The sequence below is a fragment of the Spermophilus citellus genome (genome assembly GCF_964194105.1).
Source record: "Spermophilus citellus genome assembly, chromosome: 3".
NCBI lineage: Eukaryota > Metazoa > Chordata > Mammalia > Rodentia > Sciuridae > Spermophilus > Spermophilus citellus.
This window is the reverse complement of record NC_138184.1, coordinates 104315142-104339266: the sequence shown is the minus strand read 5'-3', so window position 1 is coordinate 104339266 and position 24125 is coordinate 104315142. Positions and strand designations below refer to the sequence as shown.

At 61.6% G+C, this 24125-nt stretch overlaps 1 protein-coding gene across 9 annotated transcripts in view; it reads right to left on the bottom strand.

The window, feature by feature from the left end:
• Positions 1 to 24125, bottom strand: part of FBRSL1 (fibrosin like 1) — a 61199-nt gene that overhangs the window by 24502 nt on the left and 12572 nt on the right. For 8 of the 9 annotated variants that reach the window (XM_081283536.1, XM_081283531.1, XM_081283535.1 and 5 more), the window contains exons 2-4: positions 21960 to 22163; positions 7238 to 7342; positions 5997 to 6032 (exon numbers count right to left, since the gene is read on the bottom strand). In XM_081283536.1, the coding sequence (XP_081139662.1) occupies positions 5997 to 6032; positions 7238 to 7342; positions 21960 to 22163 (345 nt within the window). Of the gene's footprint in view, positions 1 to 5996; positions 6033 to 7237; positions 7343 to 19498; positions 21180 to 21959; positions 22164 to 24125 lie in introns of those variants that run through there. The other variant, XM_081283537.1, reaches the window with a different exon arrangement.

Below are 24125 nucleotides of genomic sequence, written 5' to 3'. Positions count from 1 at the left end.
GTGGGAAAGATAGAGGAGAGAAGCTGAGGGGAGGGAGAAGCTGAGGGGAGAAAGAGATACTGAGAAGTTGAGGGGAGGGAGAAGCTGAGGGGAAGGAGAGACAAAGAAGTCCTACAAGGGCAGCTGGCAGCACTCTGGAGTGTCCGTGGCCTCCACTGGGCCGACAGCCTGCGTGGGGTCAGCTGATCCTCAAACCCAGCTCTGCTTTGAGACCAGGAGAGCTCTGGGCAGTGAGTGCTCAAGGCCCCTGGGAGGGTGAGCGGGCACCCGGCCTGGTCCCTCTCTGGCCTTCTACCAGGCACACACCTCCCTTCTGCTGTTGGCTATAGGTCCTGGGCCTCCACCACACAGCCAAGGGTGACCTGGCCACAGGCACAATCCACTGCCCCCTGTGCACCCCCAATCTCCCAGCATCACCCACCTTGCCTCTGGACCCTAGCCTGGTAGCCTCACTGACCACAGCTCCACTGGGCCTGGCCTGCTTTCTCGGGAAGGCCCCGCCCTCCACCTCTGCAGTGCCATCAAGCCTAGTGACCCCCTGCCCCTCTGACAGACCCCAGCATCCCCCTCCTGCCCTTCCCTTGGATGCCATGGACAGAAAGGCAGGTGTTGCAGACCTCTGCCCCGGCCTGGAGCACAGGGCCCGCCGCAGCCTGCCAGGCATCTGCCCTGCACACCTCAGAGCCTTTGCCTGTCCCAGCTGGGCCAGGGGACAGACAGCCAGAGCTGGAATGATAAGGGATGCTCTGCCCCCGGGAGCTGACCTTTCTGAGTGCACCAAAGGGAGACCTCACGTGCCTGACTCTAGTGCCCACTGCCTATGAGTCACTGATCCACATGCAGGCTCAACGAGGAGCCCCCAACACTGATCCCCACTGCAGCACGGCCAGGCCTCCAGCGCCTCCCAAACTCCCATGGGCTTCCTGCCCGCAGGCACCCTCACCAAGGACGACCACTGGCCGGGCCTCCGACACCCCTCCTGTATCTGGCCCCGCACAAGTCCTAGGGCTCATTGGGGGTGTGCAGCGGGGAGAGGGCAGGCCAAGGAATCTGGGGGTCTCAAGTGCTTGGTTGGACTGGACCTGATCCTTCAGCTCATCATGGTTCAGGACTTGTGGTCAGGGGCAGGACTGGCCACCTGGTGAGGACAGGAAGCCACTGGAACCCCAGGAAGGAAGGGGGAAGGTGGGGGTTCCTGGCCCAGGCCCCATAACAGTCAGAGCTGCCGTGGAAGCCAGACCATCTCCTTGGTGACCCTCTACCCAATCCCAGATCAGAGGGCACGGGGTGGGCACGGCTCCTGTGGCAGGATCAGGATAGGTGACTCCAAGAGCCTACACCAGCCCCTCATGCTCGGGCAGCAACTCTCATTAGCCTGGAGCTGGTGGGGCCAGAGAGGTTTCTGGAGCATGGGGAAGGGCAGGGGGTGGCCCCCAAGTGGACTCCGTGAGTGAAGGGCCACGGCTAGTTTCTGAGGCCAGGCTTGTTCTGTCCTGTGTGCTATCCATGCTGGGGACGCAAGGCAAGGGGCCTCTGGCCATGACCTGCTTCTGGACTATGTGGAGGCCACTGGGTGGCATATACTTAGGACACTTGCTCCAGAGCAGCAGACAGGAAACTGTGGGCACCTGCAAGTCAGCAGGGGCAAGAGGAGGGCGTAGGAGAGCGCTCTCTGGGGCCACCAGGCCACTGGGTCTAGGCTCCGAGGGCAGCAGCAGCTGCCTTGGTCTCTCTAACTCTCAGAGGTGGGCTACCCTGCAGCAGACCCAGGGGAGGCTCTCAGCCCATGGAGGGCCTATCCAGGGGCCAGGCACATGCCCAGGCCACCCTAGCACTGCTGGCCCCACCCCCCACTGGCTGCTACCTCACTCTATGCCACAGAAGAATGACTTGCTGGCTAAACTGTGGGCGGGAGGGAGTCCTCTGGCATGGGATACAGGGTGGAGGGGGCTGCCAGGCAGTCTGAAGGGTCATTTCCTGTTTCTGGGGGCAGAGTGAGGACACTCTCGCTAGCAGGGCTTGGCCTTCTGGGGGCAGCACCAGTGCATGACACTGAGTTCTGTTCTGTTTCCACATCTGCACTATGAGATGAAGCACTGAGGAAGGGATGGAAAGGGCAATGGAGAGCTGGGGCGTTCTCGAGAACCAGTGCTCTCCCAAACCACACTCGGCCCCCAGGTCCTCGCCACAGCCTGCAGCTCAGGGAGACAGACCCTTCTCAGGTTCTGCAGGCTGCCTCCCCTCCTGCCGCTATGCTGGTGCTGGAGCAGGCCAGCCTTGGCCTGTACCAGGGAAGCCCGCCAGTCCTCCTGCCCTCATCTAGCCCTGTGAATGGCACAGGGAGGAGCCCCTGCTCCCCACCCTCCTAGTTCCTTACCATCAGTACCCACTTCCTTGGGGTTCCCTGACCTCAGAGATGCCCTTGTCCAGAGGCCTCGCCAGTTTCACCTGTGGCTACGGCAGGGACCCTGCTCTGTCTCTTTTGGCACAGCCCAGGCTCGGGTGGTTCCTCCTGAAAGGCCAGCTTTCTTGCCCTCTGCCCTGGGGAGAGCAGGCCCAGAGGGCAGGGCCTTCCGTGGTTGGTCTGTGGTGCCCCTGGCACCTGGTGTAGAGCTTAGGTCACTCCCCGGGCACACGGGTGGACGACAGGAGGCAGAACAGGCACAGGCAAGTGCTGCTGCTCCTGCACTGGCCACCCCTCCAGCAGCTGGCCTCAAGACCCTGTGTGCAACAGTCATGAGGGGCAGGGGCTCTCCTGACTCCTGGGGACGTGATGTGCTTTCATTGCATTTGTACAGTCATAGCTGCTCGGGGGTGGCCCAGGGCCATGTGGTGACGTCATGACCTGCCTCAGAAGTGACCCAGGGGTTGTGTGATGACACCATGAACCTGCCTATCAGACTTTGCCCTAGCCTCGGGCTGGCCCTCCTTTCTGGCTGCCCAGCCCCAGATGAGGCCGGAGGTGCTTCCTCTTCCCACCTTCAGCATGGGTCTCCCATGCTGCATCAGTCAGAGCTCCACCTGGCCTGGCCTCTGCCCCCTCTCGGTCCACCCCTGGGCCCTGCTAACTAACTGGGACCTCACCCCCTTGTGGTGCCCCTTAGCATGCCTGGGCCCCCCTCTGCATGCTGTCCTGGAGTTCCAGCCCTCTGGTACTCTCTAAGCAAGGCCTGGACCTGCCGGCCACCCTGTTCACCACCTCACCAGGGCAGCTTCTCCTGAGCTTGGCGACCATCTCTGTGCACACTTCCAGTCACAGAGACTGGCCACAGGAGACACTGGACAAACACTGGCTGGTTTTCTTCTGTCTGGGGGCCACAAGTCATGCTCTAGCCATGAGGAGGGCAGGTGGTGGGGACCATAGAGGTCTTAGTGGCACTCTTAGGGACAGAGGAGGGGAGGGCACAAGGTGTCAGCTCCTTCCTGACCATGATGAGGGCCCTGGGTGGCTTTGGGCAGAGCTTCCGGGTGGAGGGCTCCGGCTGGAGGGCAGTAGAGGTCTTGGCTCCAGGCCCTGAGCTTCTCTGGAGGAAAAGAGTGGGCTAGAACCAAGTGCCCACCTCACAGGTTGGCGGTCACAGCAAGGACCACCTGCAGCTGTTCTGCCTCCTCCTCTCTGTCCTGGTCACCTCCACCCAGGGGCCTCTGCAGGAGCAGCTGCAGGTGTCCACAGGGCCTTTCCCCTTTATGAAGGGAGCCCAACCCTGCTCTGTAGGAAGCAGACCCCCTCAGCCTTGGATTCAAGCAGCCAAATTAGGAAGATTGCTTTCTAACTAATTTCATGGCATTAACAAAGATCTGATGGTTTATGCAGGAGGTAGGGCCTGCTTCTGGGACACAAGCCATTGAGGGTGAGCAGTGACAGCGGACTTGCTGGAGATAAGGTCTTTGCAGAATTAGCCCACTTAGAAAAGGGTCTAGGAAATCAGGTCAGCTGACAAACATCCCTGCCACCTGGGACAGGGATGCCCTGGGGAGGGTCAGGCCATGTGTGTGCTCCTTGTTAGTGGGCTCCAAGCTGCTGGAGAGGCCCGGAGCTCGCCTGTACACCCACATGCAGACACAGGCCCGATATGTGCCCACAGTTGCCCCTGGGGGCTCTCCTGACACTTGCAAGTGAAGCAGGCCACACCCGCAGGCACATGGCAGTCATGCGCCAACACACAGGTGTACCGAGGGCCCCAGGTGAGCTGCACACAGACATGAGCCAGCCAACCCGAGGGCACAGGTCTGAGGCCCCTGGGGCCCACCCTGGGCTCACGGCATCTTGCAGCTCCCACCCGGCCCCTGCTGCTCCAGCCCCTCTGCTGCACACAGGCCACCCAGGTGGCTGCAGCTCCTCAGCCTCTGAAGACGGGCCTGGCCCCACTGTCTGCCTGGGGTCTGACCCCCATGCCGACTGGACGAGAGGCTCACTGGTGTGACGAAAGCCTGCAGGGCCAGGACTGACCACCTGTGCTCTGCACCAGGCCACCTACAAACAGCAGGGCCCTGTCGGAGTCGAACACACAGGCCTGCATACCCAGGGCCCATCTGCATGCACCAGGGCTTCCGTCACCCAGAGGACCATCTGCAGACCTGGGACCGCCTGGGCTGCTGCTCGGAGGGGAGCGACGCCTGCCCTGCCACCATCTGTCACTCCTACAGCAGCTGTGGGGGCTGTGCTGGGGCAGCTGGCAAGTCAGTCACAGGCTCTCCAGAACCACCAACCAGGCAGCGTCTGGGGAGGAGCCTGGGAAACAAGCAGGGATCTGGAAGCAGAGGAGCAGCCAGTGGCTGGGGCAGGAAGAGACCGGCCACCCCAGGGCCACAGCTGGCCTGGAAGCCTTGGCCTCCAGGCAGGGCACCTCCCTGAGCACAGGACCTGTCCTCGCCCCAGCTGTGGCCACTGGCAGGACCTCTGTGGTGCTCACAGGGACACGGCACCTCCACCTCGGGGGCTTGGCCCAGGCACCCAGCACTCTTCCTGCCCACGAGAACCCCAACTCCCTGGAAATCTGGGGTGTGGCGGTGGGACTCAGATCCACACTCCCTCTGCCAAGTGCCCCAGACATGAGATGGCCGACTCCACGTCCAGCCACCTTGCCTGTCCTGGAGAAGCCCAGTTCTCAGCTTCTCCAAACTACACAACAGCCTGCAGCAACTGTGGGACCTGCCACCACAACAGCAGGCTTGGTGTGTCTGGCATAGCCCTGACCACTGCTGGCCATGCCCTGCTCACTGGAGCTGTGGCATGTGGGAATACACAGGCCATGGCCTGCTCACTGGAGCTGTGGTGTGGAAGCAATGGCCATGGCCTGCTCACTTCTGTCCTTTCCAGGTCCCGCGGAAGCCCAGCAGGGAGCTGTGGCGCTCTCTGTGCTTGGCCCCACTGAGTAATTACTAGGTGAAACACATACCCGGGGGTCGCTGTGGCCACAGGGATGGGGCTGTGGATTGCAGAGATGGCTTTTATGGAGATCTGGGCTTCACACTATCTACCTTCCTCCTGACATTGAGGGAAAAGGAAGGGTTGCCAGGAGGGCGCAGGGGCTGCTCTGAGGGAACCTGGAGCAGCGGATCTGGCGGGGCCAGGTGTTGGCTCAAAACACCCATCGGCACAGGATGTCACTGGACGGCGCTCGCAAATGCACTTTCCCAGGGCCCCAGTCCCCCTCCCCTGTACTGGCCATAGGCAGCACCAGCTCCAGGATGATGAGTCCCTGTGCCCATCTGTGCTCAGGCACCTGAGGCTATGCCTGCTGTGCCCATGTGGGCTGAGCACCCTGTGGCTCCTGGCAGAGGCCCTGCATGCAGCGCCTCCTGGGTGTCCCCAAGTGGCACATCCCTGTGAATCATGGCCCCAGGGCATGTGCACCCTCCACCCCCCCAAGGTCACGGCCAGAAGCAGATCCCAGGATGGTGGAGCCTGGGTGTGGGAGCTGCTGGGCAGGTGTGCTGGGGGCGGGCTCTGTGGCAGGGGCCACTCAGCAGGGTGGAGGGGCCTGGAGACTTACGGAGTAGCCTCTCCCAGACGCGGCCTGCGCTGAGCTCTGCAGAGGAAGAAAGGATGATCAGTAGTGGACCACAGCACCTCCTCCCAGTGCCCACCACCCCAACTGGAGACAGGCCCACAGACCCTCCCGGACAGGGCCTCAAGGACTTGGCTACAGAAGGCAGGACGGAGCTGAGTGCTGGCCAGTTCTGGGCAAGAGACACTGCAGGGGCGGTTCTAGGAGCAGCACACCCTGCTGGATGGGTGGGTACTGTGCCCCACCAGGACTAAGCAGTGGGTGTCCTTGCTGACCCCGGGGCACAGTAGAGGTCATGGCAGGAAGGCTGGAGGGCTGGGGTGGGTATGGAGGAGGACCAGAGGGAGAGGGCAGCCCACTTAGTAGCAACCCCTCCCTCTTCCCTCAGACCCATCTGGCCACCCTGCAGAGTGGGGAGGAGGTGTCCTCCTCTTCCCAACAGCCCTGACCGGCAGCTGAGGGGTGGGGGCCTATGTGGCTCCTGAGCTCTTAGGCGCAGGCGGAACTGTCTCCACTCTGGCTGGGCAGGCAGCTAGAGGAGGGCTAACTGAGGCAGCCCTGGGCCCCAGACAATTGCCAGCCTATTTCCACATCTCCAGGCAGCAAGACAGGGAGCCTTGCCATTGTGCCTCCCCCGGTGCCTGCAGGCACCCAGGCCCCACTTCATTCAGTCCTGGGGGAGGGGGGCCTGCCACCTGGGGCCTCTTTAGAACTAGGGGAGGGGTGCCCGCCCCCTCCCTAGGCCCTGGCTGGGGTTCAAGCCCCACCACTAGTGGAATCCCAGCCTGAGTCGCAAGCCTATGGACCTGAGCCACCAGGGCTCCCTTCCCCCTGAACTTCAGCTGGCCACCCCCAGGGACCTGCAGCCCCGGGTCCAGCCCTCTGGGATGCTGGAGGGTCATTCCTAGTCAGGCCAGCCTTGCAGTGTCTATGACACACCTCAGGACTCTTGTCGGGATCTGTCGGAGGCTCAGCTCCACCAACCACTCAGCATGGGGCACCTGGCCTCCAGTTCATCCCTAGAGCACACTCTGGAACCTTGGGGTCATGCTGGTGGCCATGTGGGTATTGGGGTGGTGAGTTTGGTATTCCTAATAGTCCCACCCACAGTCCCTCTCGTGGGGACATCCTACGGAGTAAGTCATGCTTCTAGAGCAAACCCCCAACTGCCTGCAGCCAGACCAGAGCCCCAGGAACCGGGAACCGGGTGGTGCCAGGGCACTCACGTCGCTAAGCTGGTCCTGGGGACTGCTCTGCCGGGAGCTGCTGGCTTCAAGAATATTGTCGTCGTCACTGTTGTGGTCACCCCCTCTGGACACAGCAACCTTCATCTGGGGACAGGGAGAGACAGTCTCAGGCAAACACACACCTGAGCCCATTTGTCCCAGGCCCTCCTGCTTCTGCATCTGACTTGGGACCCACGCCGCAGCCCAGGGACCTCCCTGGTTGCTGGGGCTGGTCAGGGGAGACACTTCCTCCTGAGCTGAGGGTCTGGGGTCTGTGGAGAACAGCAGAGGGCAGAGCCTGCAGACCCTGAAGCCCATGGTGACCTGCGCCAGGAGGAGATGGGACAGAGCACACCTAAACCCCCATGGGCTCCATCCTACTTCTTGAGCTGCTGACTCAGGGCATCCTTGGGGTCCCTGCCCACATCCTGTCCCTGGCCAAGCAGGAAGCTGGTCAGGAGGCCCCAGGACTCCCACATCCAGTGCCCACAGTCAGCACAGTGCCTCCCTGGCCATGTGCCTTTGGGCCACTCTGTGCCTCAGTGTGCCATCTGCAAGACCCACTGACTGGCCTCGCCACCACACCAGCACACGAGGCCCAGGTCGGGCGAGGGCCCTATGGCCCTGCCCTGCTTGCCCTGGCTTCCCTGAGGGGAAAGAACATTCATCCCCTTTCCACAGATGACCACCACGGCCCCAAGGGGGATGGAGCCACAGCCAGCGCTAGGCACTCTATCTCTGGAGGCGACGCCACAGGGCACATGGGCGAGGGCCATGGCAGGATGCCTGCTCACACCAGGGCTCAGCCTCCAGGCCTGCTCACAGTCTCTGGCACGTCCCCAGCTGTCCTAGTGAACATGCTGAGGTCACGGCCAGCCAGCTTGCAGGACGTGTGCTCGCTTGCCTGCCTGCCCGCCTGGCCCCCACTGCCCCTGGCCGCTGGGGCAGACTTGGCCAAGTCAGCACACATGTTGGCCGGAGACCTACCCCAGGGCCCTGCCAGTGTGCCTGATGATGCCAACGCCAAGAGGCGGAGCCAGTCCTGGTTCACAGCCAGCCAAACAACCAGCGGGCCAGCCAACCAACCAACAAATCGTCCAACCAGCGATCCACCCACCCATCCACTTACCCAGCTGATCAAAACCCAACCAGCCAACCACCTGACCTGTTCGTCCCTCCATCCGCCCACCCAGCCAGCCTTCAGAGTTCCTACATTCTGGGTAGAAACTAAGACAGATGTGTCCCCACCCTCCTAAGCCTACGAAGGAACACCTCCAGTAACTATAAAGGACGGCGTGGCTAGGAACAGTGGCTCAGGAGGCTGAGGCAGGAGGACCTGAGTTCAAGGCCAGTCTGGGCAATTAGTGAGATGCTGTTCCAAAATAAAAACTATGAAAAGGGCTGGGGATGTGGCTGTCAGAGGGCCCAATCCCCAGTGGCAGGGGCTGAGCACACAGTGCTGAGGGACAAGAACAGCAGAGGGAGGGTCCAGAAGGGCTGTTCCCCAAGGCCTGTGGCTGGCCGGGCTGGGCTCTGCTCACCACATTCTTCTGACACACGGTCATCATGACAGACCACTGCTGGCCCAGGGCAGCGGCTGGGTCCACACACTTGAGGACAAAGCCGGCCAGGTCTGCTGGCCACTGGGCAGAGACCTCAGCAACCCAGGAGGTCTGGGCGTGGACAGGACATGGCCTCAGGCATAGCCTCAGCACTGGACAGCTGGCCCCTTCCGCCCAGCAGAGGGGCTCTCCCTCAGGACCCACCCTCAGTCAGGCGAGGGAGGCCTTCCCTACCAGGTGGGGCACTAAGCTCCTGCTGCTCTGCACATGGGGGAGCCCCAGCCTCTGCCATCCCTCTGGGGTTTCTGAGCCCCTTCCCAAGCCTCAGATCCCTGCCAGTTCTGTGGCCCTGCCCAGGTGGGGCCTCAAGCTTGGCCTCATCCAGCCCCACACAGGGAAGGAGGGACCTGCAGGGAGCCTGACCTCAGCCTTGTGCCCACCCTGGGCAGGGTTGGTGGGCCCTGGCTCTGGCACGGCAAGCTCTGACTCAGCCCTGCTCCCCACTCTGGGGCGGCGACCAGGTGGGGCCCTCAATGGGGCCTCCCAGCCCTCCGCAGGGGTCAGAGGACCCTGGACCTGGGAACCTCTGTGTGTGAAGGGCCACGATGTCTGCAGCTTCTCTGGAAGTTCAGAGGGGACGAGTGGGCAGCGAGGGCAGAGGGGTGGGAGTGGCCAGGCGCAGCGCCCATGAGCCTGGGAACCTATTTCTGCAGGTCTGCATTACTCTGTCCACCTCAGCTGTGCTCAGGCTGCTTCCAGGCTGGCAGCATGCACCCTGGGTCCCTGCTGGCCAGCACTGGGGCTCCAGGAGCCCAGCCCTGAGCCTTCATGAGGTCTAGGGTGCCTGGCCTGGCAGGGCCCGCAGGAGCAGCCCCTGGCTTGGGTGTGCAGGTGTGTGGGAAGTTGGGGAGGCGTGGAAGGGTCCTGGGGGAGCGTGGAGGGAGTGAGGGGTACACCAGGGACTCTAGACAGACTGGCCAGCACTGCTCCTTGGCCTCCACTCCTGCCCAGTGACACCAACATGCCTCCCTGTGACGCCCTAGCCCCCAGCCACATCCCAGCCCAGAGCTCACGGGGCAGTGGAGGCCCAGGCTGTGTCCTACTGCCCCTGTGGCCGCAGGCAGTGCAGCACGTGGAGGCACAGGAAACCCAGCAGGCCAGTGGGGACCTGCACCAAATCTGCTGGTGTCATTCATCTGAGCTCGCTGCCAGCCAGGGCAACAGGGTTTGCCTCAGGGCAACCCACATACATGGCCCCCAGACCCAGCCAGGGCCTCAGTGGACACCTTTGGGCTTGGGGAGGAGGCCGTGCCAGACCCCACCAGCTCCTCGGATGGGAGGGGCGCTAACTCCCCCCTGGCAGGACCAGGGCCAGGCCCACGCTGTGTGGTATGAGCCAGCCTGGCGGGAGGGGCTGCAGGGGCACCTGCCTTTGCTATATGAGCCCAGCCAGGCAGTTCAGCACACGCAGACTTCCTGAACACTCCAGGCAGGCTGGGAGACAGCCCTCTTCAAGAGCAGAGTGGAGGCTTCTGCAGCAGAGGCCTTTCCTGGCCCTTCCCAGCCCCCAGCTCAGGCTGCTCTTGAGGAAGCATCTGCCCATTGGCCTGGGTTCTCCCTCCCCAGGCAGGAAAGAGGGTTCCACTCAGGCGGCTGGGGCCCCGTGCAGCTGGGCTGCCCAGGACTGGGGCCTCGAGAAACCCTGCTGCTCAGAAGGGCACAGGAGGGAGGGCTCAGCAGCGACCCTAGAACAGGCAGAAGTCACAAGCCCCCCAACACACACCATCCCAGTCCACAGATGAGCACACACAGGGACATGTCCTGCCATGTGTGTGCCCAGGGAGCCCACAAAGATTGTGAACGTCACCGACTCAGCCTTCACGCTCTGGTGTGCCCTGCAGCGGGAACATGTCCCACCAGCCCCCAGAGCCCCTTGTGCAGATGGAACAGAAACACACTACAGTGCAGTGTGCCACCTGCACAGCTGCGCCTGACAGCCCTGGTGAGAACACCCAGGAGACACTCAGGCTCCAGTAGAAGGAGCGGGCAAGTGGCCCACCCAGTCTGCACTTGCAGGCCTGGGAGCAGGGGCGGGGCAGCCTGCCCCTAGTGTTGAGGGTGAGGGTGGGGCTGCCCGGCTGCTGGGCTGGGCCTCTGTCCAAGCAGGAAACAGGAACCTGTTGAGCCAAGGCAGAGAAGACTCACCAGCTGCTCTCCTGCGGGCACTGGTTGCAAGCTGCACCCCTCCCCAGCTGCTCCTGGGGACGCAGCCCTGCCCCCACGTGCTGGGGCACTTGGCTCTCAGCCCTGCTGCAGGCAGCCTGCTCCAGGGCCCTCCAGGGATTTGACTCCTGGAGTCGCAGCCTGGGGACCTGCCCAAGCTCCCAGTGACCCTGAGGTCAGTGTGCCCACGCAGGGTACTGAGTCCCTGGAGAGGGCACACTCAGTGCAGGTGATGCTGGCCCAGGTGGCCCTTGCCCCCATCTGGTCACAGGTCCTCTGAGGACCCCCACTTGTGTCCTCCCAGGGCTGCTGTCCAGCTGTGGAAGGCCCCAGGCGTGGCTGCAAGCCCCACTGTGCTGGGCCCTGTCCATGGTCCTCTCCACACATGCCCACAGTCCCTCCGGCCTGGAGAGTGCAGTGCTCACTCTGCTCAAGCCTGCCCCATGTGGGGCCAGCCTCAGTGTGCCCAGCCAGGAAGGGGCCTGCTGGTACCCACCTGACACCCGCAGTGCCCACACACTGCGCATAGTGCTGGAGTGGAGACTGTCTCTGCAGGGACGGGGCAGCACATGTTCCCTGGGGAGGGCCAGAGGAGGCAAGCCCAGCCCCAGAAGGGACTGGGCACCTCTGGGGCTTCCCAGGGGACCCAACCACCCCACCACCCCACAGGCTGCCTTGCAGCCATGGGGTGCTCCTGCACACGGCCCAGTCGGCTGGGGTTGGGCTGAGGGGTGTGGTATCACCCTGGCACGGAGGCCCACCCTGAAGGCCCACTGCTTCAGGCCACATCCCAGGCTTAGCACACCCTGCTGAGGGGAGGCAGCACCTCCTAGCCCTGGTGCCAGCAAAGGTCCCTCCCATTGGCCCACAGCTTCTCAGGTCAGCACAGGGTACCAGTTCCAGAAGCCCTCCTGGACTGCACGCATTCCCAGGTCCTTCTGGAGGGAAGTGGGACTGGGCCAATCTGACCCTGTATCCCCAGGCAGGCGCTGGCAGCACAGTGGCCAGCCTGTGGTGCTGAGGGAGGTGTGGGAGCCCGGGGGTGGGGGTGGCCTAGTATGCCAAGGTCTGGTCATGGGGGCGTGCCCTGCAGGAACCATGGGACCCTTCCTGTCCGTCCTCATTTCCTGCCACCACAAGGTGAGCAGTCTTCCTCTGCTGGGATGTACTGTGCTGCCACAGGCCAAAGCCACAGAGTCAAGGGACACGGACTGAAACCTGTTCCCCTTAGGAGCTGACCATCTCAGGGACTTTGCCACGGCTGCATGAAGCTCACAGACTGCTTAATGGCCTCCCTCTTAACAGCAGCCTGCCAGAGCCCAGCAGGCAGAGCCGCCAGCCTGGCACAGAGAAGAGGGTCTTGGTGGTGTCTGAAGACAGCCAGGGGTCCTCAGAGAGTGCCGAGTCAGGACGTGAGCTGCTGTTCCTGAGGAGCACCCCCTGCAGCTTCCCCACCTCTGCTGGGATTCCGAGGGGTAGGGAGATGGGGGCAGACGGCAGTGCAGATGGGCAGTGTGTGGACAGGTGGGGGTACGGATGAGTGGGTGAGTGGACAGGTGGATAAGTAGACAGATGGGTGGACAGGCAGGTGAGTGGAAAGATGAGTGGTCAGTGGATATGTGGACAGGCAGGTGAGTGGATGGGTGGGTGAGTGGATGGGTATATATGTGGACAGGTGAGTGGGTAGATAGGGGGATGGATGGATGAGTGGACAGGTGGGTGATTGGTAGGTGGATGGGTGGTGCGTGGACAGGTGGATGGACGGATAAGTGGACAGATAAGTGGACAGACAGATAAGTGGACAGGTGGGTGAGTGAACGGACAGATGCATAGAAACAGGGATGGGCAGATGAGTAGATGCATGCATATGTGAACGGGTGGAGGGGTAAATGAGCAGATGAGTGGACAGGTGGACGGAGATGGACAGTACATGACACGAGGAATTCTATCATAGGGGACATGTCCCTGGCAAACTCTGGTGGCACAGCCGTGTGTGAGCATGAGAATGTGTCTGCAGTGCTGTGTCTGTGCGGCTGTTGCTGGGGAGGATGGGGGGCAGCTGCCATGTCTCACCCACAGAGCAACGTTTGGACTCAGGCTGGTACATGCCACCAGCCTGGAGCAGGATCTCTGGGCCCTGTCTGGGCCCATCATGTCCTGGGTCTACTGGGCTGTGTCTTGCTTGGGTGGTATTCTCCTCTACCTGATGGACTGATGATCTGTCCAAGCCACCACTGCCTCCCTCCTGAATGGCCACAACAGCTCCCAAACACAAAGCAGCCTCTTGGGCTGTCCTGGCGTTCCCTGCAGGTGCCAGTCAGTAGGCACCACTGCCTTGCTAAGGCTCATGGGCTACCCTCTGCGAGGCCCCTCAGCCTTGCCGGCCCCACACTTGCTTGCTCAGAGTGCCCTGCCCAGCAGCCATCACGTGCAGGGTATGCTCTGTCCTGCTGTCTGTCTTCCTAGTTAGAATTTGGCACCCAGAGCCTAGAACAGACTGACAAAGAAGCTTCAAGTGGCGAGCTAAGGGAATACTGTCCAGGTTGGCCCAGCTGTGGTGAGGAGGGTGCCATGCCCACGCAGCCTCGCTCTCCAGAGGCTGCAGGGAGCAGGGGAGGACTGGCACCTACAGGCCCAGGTGCTGCCCCACCCTCAGGGCCATCTGTCCCTGGACTGACTCAGGTCCCGTGGGGCTGTCGGGGGGAGCTCCAGCACCATCGAGCCAGCCTGCTGCTCACCACAATGGCCAGCCTAGGCCTCAGCATCAGAGCCTCTGACTGACTGGGGCGCTGCCCACAGCCTGGCCTCACCTGTGCAGTATGAGGCACCTGTGTCAGCCAACAAGGACAGAGACAAGCCCCTGGGGTCCGGGCCTCAAAGCCAGGCGGTGCCAGAGGAAGGAGTTACAGAGTCCGTGTGACAGTGGCCACACACACAGCATCTTCCACCTGTCATCTCAACAACCCGAAGACAAACATGCTGTTATGAACATGCCACTTCACAGGTGAGGGGACTGAGGCCCAGGGCCCCGTCAAGTGCAGAGCCCAGGCTGCATGCTGGGCAGCGCCAGCACTCCGGAGACCGGCCACCCCAGCTCACGGTGGGCTGGGGGCAGCAGGACGTAGACAGTGTTTTCCAGGCAGGGGAGAGCACAAGGCTGAGGGCCCACCCTCTTCTCAGCACCTGAGGCACATGAAGCCGCAGGCAGGCAGGGCAGGAGGGTGCTGCATACTGGCTTCCCAGAAGGTAAGCACCCTATCCTGGTGATGGGCACTGCCCGGGGCCAGCTAAGGGCCACATGGGCCTGGTCACAATCCTCTTGACACCAGAGGGAGGGCCCTTGTGACCCCACATCACAGTTGCGGAAACCGAGGACCAGCCCAGGGCCACAGAACCAGTTCCCTAGAGGCACATTGTCTAGGAGCAGCAGCAGGCACTTGAGGCCAGGCTCCACCTGCCCCGACCAAGGGCCTTCAGCAAGCAGAACCCCAGCACAGGCGGCCATGCAGCAGAAGGACAGCTGAGCAGGAGTTGCATGGCCAGACCCAGGTGGGGGGGATCCTGGAAGGGAAACCAGAAAGGCGTAGAGTCCACAGGGGGACCTGGCATATCCAGGAGGCTGGACTTCACCTGAGAGTAGTGGGAGCCTTCCAGAAAGCCTTTCACAGGGCAGCGCCTGCTCAGGTGGGCTGCTGGGAAGACCCCAGGGCCTGTAGACAGGCTGGCAGTGGAAGCAGTCTGCGGGTCCGAGGGCTCGAAACCACACAGGTTGTCTGGGCTTGGATCTTGGAGCAGCCGAGAGCTCAGAGTTAACCCTGGGAAAGTCCCCAGGCGGCCTGGGTTGTGGTGGGGCTTAACGAGTTGTCACCAACTCGTTAATGTCCAGCGCAACTCTTGATGTCCAGAGCAAACGGGCCAAGAACACCTCGGGAGGTCCTGTTCAGGTCACCCGTTTGTGGAGGAGCTTGTCTGGTCAATGTCTCTGACATCATATCGAGTGCCCATCTGTGTTCCTTTTTCTTGGGTAACCTATAGGGATTTCTCAAGTTTGCTGGCATTTTCAAAGATGCCACTCTGGCTTTATTCTTTTTCTTTGGTACTGGGGACTGAACCCAAGGCCTCCCACATGCTTGGCACACACTCTACCACTGAGCTGCACTGCCAGCCCTTATTTTCTGAGGCAGGATCTCTTGAAGCTGCCCAGGCTGGTCTGGACTTTGGCATGCTCATGTCTTGGCCTCCTAAGTTCCTGGGATCAGAGGTGTGTGCCACTGTGTCTGAGATTTTGCTGGACTCTGGAAGTGGAACCTCAGGCTCTGACTTCACATATCTCCTGACATCTATGGCACTTAAAATGTTTCCCTCTGAGCACCACCCTGCTGTGTCCCTCACACTTGGGTGTCCTGTTCATTACACTCCAGTGAAGTCCAGTTATGGAGACTTATAAAGAGAAAGCAGAGCTCTGCTCACTGTGTGGGCATGAAAAGTGGAAGTGATGTCCAGCTGCTGGCCGAATCGCCTGGGCAGGTCCGAGTTTCGTCCACTGTGACGGGGAGGGAGATTTAGAAACAGGTGTGCTCTGGTTTGTTACTGCTGGGGCCTGGGGCCTGGCTAGGCAAGGCCACACTGGGCTCTGAGCACAGCGGACCTCCCCACTGGCCAGGAAGCAGCAGGCATGGAGAACCACTTGGGGCCTCATGCCCTTCTGATAGCTTCGGCTCTGAGCCACATGGTGTGGAGCCAAGGTCATACCTATATGCCAGTTTCCCAGGACTCAAGACAAAAGAAAGAAAAATGAAAGAATGTAAAACATCTCACTGCTAATTTTCATGCTGATAATGTGTTAAAATGTACTGTTCCAGGGCTGGGGATGTGGCTCAAGCGGTAGCGCGCTCGCCTGGCATGCGTGCGGCCCGGGTTCGATCCTCAGCACCACATACCAACAAAGATGTTGTGTCCGCCGAGAACTAAAAAATAAATATTAAAAATTCTCTCTCTCTCTCTCTCTCCTCTCTCACTCTCTCTTTGAAAAAAAAAAAAAAAATGTACTGTTCCAAGTACACAGTTGAAGACATTATCAAAGCCGCCTGACAGCGACCCCTTTCAATGTGGCTTCCAGAACATTTAAGACCCACGGACAGTCCTGCTGAGCAATCTTGGGCCTTCCAAGGCTGGTGGCCCTGGCCACAGCCCATGTGCCTGCTCCTGTCCACGTACCATCCCGGGAGTGGCTCCTTGCCAGACCCTGGCCCAGGACAGGTGTGGTTGGACATGGAAAGTGGTTCCCTGTCATTACAGCACCTGGCTAGGGGCGGAAGGCCAGTAGCCTTTCTGCCTGGCCAGTTTCGGCCCAGCCCAAATGGTCTGGGGGCTAAGCTCTGCCACTGTGGCCTGGGGTTCTGGCCACTTCGGGTCTCAGGCCAGGCCCTGATGCCTGCTCAGATCCCCAGGCTCTCACCTCACTCAGAAGGCCCTGTGCTCCAGGCCCAGGCCTCTGGCCCTCACGCTTCCTCAGGCACCCAGGCTGGTCCTGCCACCTGACTTTCGTGCTGTCTCCTCCACTCTCACCCCTCACCAGCCACCCCCCACGCCAAAGCACTTCCCTGGCGCACTGTAGGATGGAATCAGGGAGGTGACGTGCAGCTGGAGGAGGACGTGTGGGGCCTACTCTGCCTGGAAGACTCCCTGAGGCTCCTGAGCGTCACCTGGAGTTGGGGCCAGCCAGGGTGTCTCTGCGCTCAGGAGTGGCACAGGCCCACGTGGGCACAAGACTTCTGCAGGGCAGGAAGGGGCTCTGCCACCTACACAATTGGCTGTCCCTCCCTGGCTGCCCTGCCACTTGTGTACTGATGTGGCCCGTGTGGACCAGTCTGAGGCCCCTACACAGGGCCTGCCTTGCCTCTTAGGGAGACAGAGAACCGCTCCAGTCGTTTTCTGGGAACCCATCCTAGACACCTCCCACAACAAACTGCAAGGCTCGATGTCCTGTCAAGGACTCCACTGGCCTCCCCAACCCACACCCTTCCCCACAGCACCTCTCCTGGGGCAGGGAGGGCCACACCGCATTTCCCTATGCTGGGTGACTAATGCTGATGGCCACTCAGGCGCTGTGCCCAGTCTCCCCTTTCTGGAGGGCTTTCAGTTAGTTTAGATGCCCACTGATGCCCCAGACTCACTCCATCCACAACCTTCAGGGTAGGCCATGCCAACTGCCTTTGCAGCCCACAGCACCAAGACCCCCAAAGCCACAGAACCAGCTCCACTCACCTAAGGCCACACCCAGCTGCAGGACAAGCAGCCCTGCACAGCTGTGTCCTCCCTCGGTCAGCAAGATGGGTCCTGGAAACTAGAATCTGCCACCAACACTTTGAAATTGCCAAATCTACAGAAAACTTGGGTCTCCAGCTGCCCAGAAATGCCAGACCCAGTGGCGTGGAACCTGTGTGCTCAAGGACAGTGGTGGCAGCCACTCCCTAAGGCCACACACATGTGGCATGGCCCCTGGGTGGCAGCTGGGCCCTCCCTGTGGTGGCAGTCTGGACCTGAGGCTTCTATTGAAGCTGGAGGTCAGGCCCAGGCTTTGTGAGTCCTCTGGGTTCAAGGGGAGCCCAGGTGCTCCCTCAGTGAGTGTCCACTCTGCTGGTGCGACCTCCATCCTCTCCCTGCAGTGCTACTGGCCCAGCTAGGCCCCGAGGGTGCAGTGGCGCCTCCCTTGCCTGCAGGCAGGACAAGGCTCAGACACACACACACACACACACACACACACACACACACACACACACATTCTGACCCCTCTAGCCCCATGTCCTCACAGTAGAGTGACGAGCTGTGGGTTTTCTGAGGGGAAGGTGGTCCAAACTAGTACTCCCTTAGCACATGATGTCAGGGGACACCAGGAGGCATTTCAGGCATCTGAGGGCAGTGGAAGGTGCCAGGGCAACTTTGCAGGTGATTATACCAAGAGAGAAATTCTCCCTGGCCTACCATGAAATGTGCAGAGTCCAGCTTAGGCTTGTCCCAGCCATGGGCCAGGGCTGGAACCCTGGGTTCCCTGCCCCCTAGGGAATGCAGAACCCCTTAGGCAGACACAAGTGGGCAAAGCACCACAGGCTGCTCCCCCTGGATCCTGACCCCCCCCAAAGCACTGGCCATGTGACGGCAGCTTCAGAGGACCCTCGATTCTGCCCTGATGGGATTCCCCTACTCCCTAGCCTAGATGGCTCCTCACCCTGCTCATGACCAGGGCACCACAGCACCCACAAGGGGACACAGCCAGGGCAACCCCTCCTTGGCCAGGCCTGACAGGTGTGCCCCCTTTGGGGACTTCATGGGTGGAGAGCAAGTCCAGATGTGGGAAGAGCACGCGTGGGGATCAGACACACGCTCATCTGTTTAAATTACGAACACGAATGCTGTTATAAAAAATAATAGCATGGTACTTTTATTTTCTTTAATCAGAAAAATAAGCCTGGAATTCCAGGGTGGAAGCCCTAGGTAAGCACCAGGAAGGGGGCCTGCCCAGGCAGGTGGGGCTCAGAGCCACCTTGGCTGGCGAGGCGGCAGGCTGCAGCCCTGGAAGGACCCAGCAGGCAGCTAGGGTCCTCCTGAGCAAGGGAAAGGCTCGGCATTGGTGGAAGGCCTGGCCTGGAACAAGGGGATCCCTGTTCCCTCCTCCTCGCAGATGGGGCTGGTATACAAGGTGGCTGTGCACCAGGTGACTCCAGCCCACTCTTGGCTCAGGGGACCAGTAGGCTGGCCACAGCTAGCTCCCTGGGCTCCCCAAGGCCTGGGACAGGCAGGGCGCAGGCTCCTCCCTCCTGGGACACAAGCTCCCTCATGGGGCTCATTCTCCCCTGGGACTTCAGGAGACCTGAGTGCAGAGCTGACGTGAGACGGGGGTTAGAGGCCTAGGGTCAGGGGCCAGGGGACCCATAGGAGGGGCGGGGTCCACAGACAGCCCTGTAGTGTGAGATCTGTCAACTGGGGCAGCCAGCAGCTGACAGAATGCTGCTGGGGTAGAGCAAGAAGGGCCCAGAGAGTGGGTTCTCCACCTGCCCTGGACACTGCAGCTCTCCCTGGAGACCCAAGTGGCCCCCTAGCAGTGCCCCCACTTGAGTGGAGGCAGAACCCTGAGGAATGGGGTGGCATCCCCTGGGTCTCAGCCCCTGTGTGTCCTTCCTGCAGCTTGGGGACCCTCAAGTGGACACTAGCGTCACCTGATTGCCAAAGGAGGGGGCTGGGCCCCAAAACTTGGCCACCCACATCTTGACCAATTTATCACTAGGAATTTCTGCCTGGGGGCAGGGAATGCACACTGGCCGGACAGGGCGGGCCCCATGGGAGCAAGCCTGTGGCTGGCACCCCATCACACACGCCCAGACACAAAGAGCACACACAAGCCTACCTGCACACCACACGCACGCACACATGCACATCTCGCACAGCTGCACACGTGATGGAGACTCAGAGATGCAAAGACGGTGTTGGCAATTTAGAGGCACAGGGAGAAAGGCTGAGGGACCAGCAGGCTCCAAGCCCTCAGGAGGCTGTGTGCCTCCCCCCAGGGCACGCACATCACAGAGCAGCACACACGTGGGGGTCACCACAACACCAGGAGGCCTTGACACCAGCAGGGGAGGGTGCGATGAAGTGATGTAAAAGGCCAGGTCTCCTCTTTCCTGCTGCGATGGCCTTGCTTGACCTGATCATGGCATAGCAGGGCTCCTCCTGCCTCTGGCTGAGCCTCCGTTTCCAACAGTAGTCAGCCAGGCCTGTCTGGAAAAGGCCTCAGGCCAGTCCGGCACAGCATCCAGGCCTGCTAGGCCCCACCAGGGCAGCCACAGGGTGACTGGAAAATTCATCCAGGGAGCTACTTGGCATCAGGCTCCAGGGCTCACAGAGGGGGCCTGGCGGGCCACTCCTGGGGCACAGGACCGGGTCCACCGTGACCTTGGAGGCCGGCAGGGATGGCCCAGAGCCAGGGGTGAAGGCTGGGGCTGACGGGCTGGCACTAGATCCAGCAGGGACCGCCGTGGCTGACAGAGGGGTCCCAGGAGAGGCCGACGGGGTGGGCCTGGTGTCCCCAGCAGTGAAGGACGAGTGGGGACAGGAAGCAAGGGTTGGGGTTTGCAGGGCTGGCTTGGACCGAGAAGTGACCGCAGGGGCCGGCAGGGTTTCTCTGGGCCCATGAGTGGTCGCTGGGGAGGGTGGGGCTGTTCTGGGCCCATGAGTGGCCGCTTCTGTTGGCATGGCTGTCCAGGGCCCAGCAGGGAAGGTTTAGGAGGCCCAGTTGGCTCTGCAGATTTGATTAATTGCTGGGGCTGTCTGAGGCCCAGAAGAGACCGCCGGGGGCGGTCAGGCTGGCCCAGGAGGGACCTTCGGGGCTGGCTGCGCTGACATGGGGCTAGGAGTGCCCGCCGGGGGCAGTGGCACCGACATGAGAGGGAGCTGCTGGGCCGGCGGCGTGGGATGAGGAGTGAACGTGGGGGCTGGCACCGCTGGCACTGTCCTGAGGCAGCCCTATGGGGCTGGCCATGGAGACATGGGGTGGACCATGACCGTAGAGGCCGGCAGCAGTGCCGGTTCAGCAGGGACCACAGGGGTCGACAGAGGTGACAAGGGTTCAGCAGGGCTTGCCGGGGCCGGCAGAGGTGACATGGGGTCAACAGGGTCCGCCGTGGCAAACAACGGTGCCACGGGGCCAGGGGAGACCGCAATGGCCGACAGCGGTGCCATGGGACCAGGAGGGACCGCAGGCGCCGGCAGCGCTGCCTGGGGCCTGGCAGTGCCCAATGAGGCCTGTAGGGCTGAGCCAGGCGTGACCGCTGGGACTGGCAGAGCTGATCTGGGGCTGGAAGCAGCCGCTGAGGTTGGCGGTGCTGACCGGGGCCCAGAAGTGACCGCCGGGGCTGGGAGGGCTGTCTCAGGCCCAGAAGTGACCGCTGGGGCCAGCTGCGCTGGCCTGGGGGTGGCCGCTGGGGTGGGCAGGGCTGCCCAGGGTCCGGGGATGCCCGACGGGGCTGGCAGCGCTGACACGGGGCTGGGGGGGGCCCCTGGGGCTGGTCGGGCTGGCTGGGCTGGAGCTGCTGCTGGTGCTGGGCCGGGCCGTTCTGGTGCCAGGGGCTAGCTGGGAGCGGCCCCCCTTCTGGGGAGCACACCTGCATGGAAGAAAGAGCACGTGTCCACCTGGGCAGGTGTGCCTGCGGACCCCCCCATCCAGCCCAGGCCCCTGAGGCATGCTGTTCTCTCCAGAGCCCAACTCCCAAAGGAACTCAGGCGGAGCCCAAAACACTGAGAAGGCGCAGACCCAGGGACCCCGGGAGGGTGCAACTGCAGCTGAGCCAGGACCGAGGGCAGACCCACACATAGGGCAGCCCCAGCCAGCATCCACCTGCTTTGACAGGCCCTTCCCCAGCCAGGCAGGAAGGCCTGGGGGGTGGTGGCCCAGTCTCCTGGTCATTCCTCCACCTAGACCACCTGCCACAGTCCTGTGGCTGAGCACTCCCTGCCCCCGTGCCACAGTCTGGCAGATGGTGCTACCTGTGCAGAACACTCAGCACTAAGCCTGGTCCCCATGTTCGTTACAGACACGCTGGACACCCCTGGATACCCGTAGTCGGCGGAACCTGACAGACGCAGCGGGAAACGGGGCCGGCCTATCAGCTTGGCACTGTCATCCACCCGGCCAGCACACACCCTCCCACGGCCTCTCAGCAGCAGGGGCCTGGGCAAGTCCCTGCACCTCCATGAACCAGGAGACCAGCTCCTTTATCTCTGCCAATGCCCCCTCCACATGTGCCCCACACCCTGAGCCCAACAACGATGGAGTGCGTTGCCAGGCATGCCCAGGTGCCGACGGGTGGTGTCCAGGTGCTGGTGTGGCCTGGGGACAGACCTGGCTGCAGAGTTCCTGAGGTAGGGAGGGACCAGGTATTCACCTGCTTAGAGGGTTGCAAGGGGACCTTCCTGGCCCCTCCTTCACAGCTGGGCTCCAAGTCCTGCCCAGGGCTGTCCGCCTCCAGGGGTTGTCTGTTCTCACTGGGCTCTGCAGATGGACAGGTTTCTGAGTCCCTGGGCTTTTTGAAGAGGCGACGTTGTTCCCATTTCTCCTTCCGCTCCTGTGGCTTCAGGGCCATATCCTTCTGCAGGGAGAGGAAGGGAAAACCTGTCAATTGGTTGGAAATTCCCACGGGGCCATGTCACTGAGGCCTGGGCCCCTGGCTTTTGACAGTACATACCTGGAGGTGGTGCCCCTTGAGTAGGTGCCCAGGCTGGGGTCACACCTCAGGGAGGGAGCCTCTATCCTGAAGAGGCCACCTCTGAGGGAGATGGCTGTGCAGTACCCCATGACTCAGGGGTGGCTGTGCAAGTTCCCCAGGTCCCAGCAGTGGGACACAGGCCAAACTCTAGCCTAGAGTACAAGATGGGGCACTGCCTTCCTTCCGGGCTGCCCTTCAGAGGCCGCTGAGACCAGAGGTGCCTAACACCACACAGCAGCCTTCCCAGTCACACTCCACAGGAGGTGCTGCCCAGGTGACACCCAGGCCCCACAGCAAACACCCCCAGATGACACTGTGTAGCTGTGATCTGGATAGAGACCCTAGCCGCCGTCACCCTTTGGGTTGCAGGACCCAGGAGTTGCTAGGTGCCTCATAAGCAGCTGTCTGGAAATCTCCCGAGTCCCAGCTGGTCTGTACCTTGTGCAGCCCCGAGTCTGCACCACCCTGCCCTGCTACAGCACTGGTACTTCTGGCTCAGGGTGCCAGCTTCCACACTGGGTACCCAGCAGCGATCAGCACCTCATGCTAGCCTGCAGCCAGGCATGCAGGGGAAGCGGAGATGCACATGCAGTGTAAGCTGCAGGAGGCAGCAGCCAGGGAGTAGAGCCCACAGAGGGACAGATCCCTCCCAGAGGAGGAGTGGACACAGAGCCAGGAGGGCATGCAGCAGGGCTGGCAGGCTTTTCAAGGCTGAGCTTCCTGCCCAGCCTGACTTCCCAGGACAGCCACAGCCAGTGCCAGGCGGGAGGACCTGCTGCTGCACAACAGCACTTCCTACAGCATGCCCTAAAATCCCCAGGGCACCTGAGTGCCATCCTGCACGCATGGCTCTGGGATCTGACACATGGGCCTGGTCTATGTGTCTGCTCTCTCCAGACCACACATGGCCACAGGGCTTTGCTGTCACTGTCTGCTCCCAGCTGGGTCTGGTGAGGGCTGCCTGTGCTCGGGGACTGAGATTCACGGACACTCCCCTGCGCACCTTGTGTATGATCAAAAACCTGAGCAAATCCAGGGGCCAACTCCTGCCAAACTGAAGGCACTGCAAAACACCTGCTCCAAGGACCCTGCCAGGCTGGGACTGGTTTCCAAACAAGCCGCAAGACAGGAGTGAGCAGATGGGAAATCAGCGGGGAGCCATGAGGGTGCAGGACACCTCAGGCCCTGTCATCTTTCCAGCCACCCCACTGTTCACATGTGGCTGCAAAGATGAACTTGCCAACCACAAAAGGTCTGAATTAGCCACATTTTCCTGTGAACCTGGTTTGGCATTTCTTTGTTTTGGAAAAAAAAAAAAAAAGACTGCTACTGGCTCCTCTGCCCATTTCCACTTGTCCTGGGTCTGACCTCATTCCTGTTTTATATTGACCTCCCACCTCGGCTCAGCCACATTCAGAGGACAATAGTCCACCCCAGGTCCTTGCCCCTGGACAAGAGAGACTCCAGATGTCCCCGTGCCCACAGGACTCAGTCACGCTCACCTGAGAGAATAGAGATGAGCCCCAAGTGGCACTTGTGGGGACATTCCCAGCCTCAGTTCTGAGGCTCTTCTGGTGCAACTGTGAGCAAAGGTGATCCTTTGCCCTATGCACTCACAGGGCGTGACAAACGCCCAAGCTTGGACAGATAGTGTTGCTGGGGATGAGGAGAGACTTGCTGTTTAGGGCATGAATCTGGCTGGTTTTGGAGTCCCCACAGCAATGCCACCACACTAGTACCTGTCTCCAAGAACCCTGACCACAGGCTGCCCCAGGGCAGGAGCCCTTGCTAGCCCCACACACACCTGGGCCACCAGGAGCACAGATCCCCTGGGGCTGTGGCCGC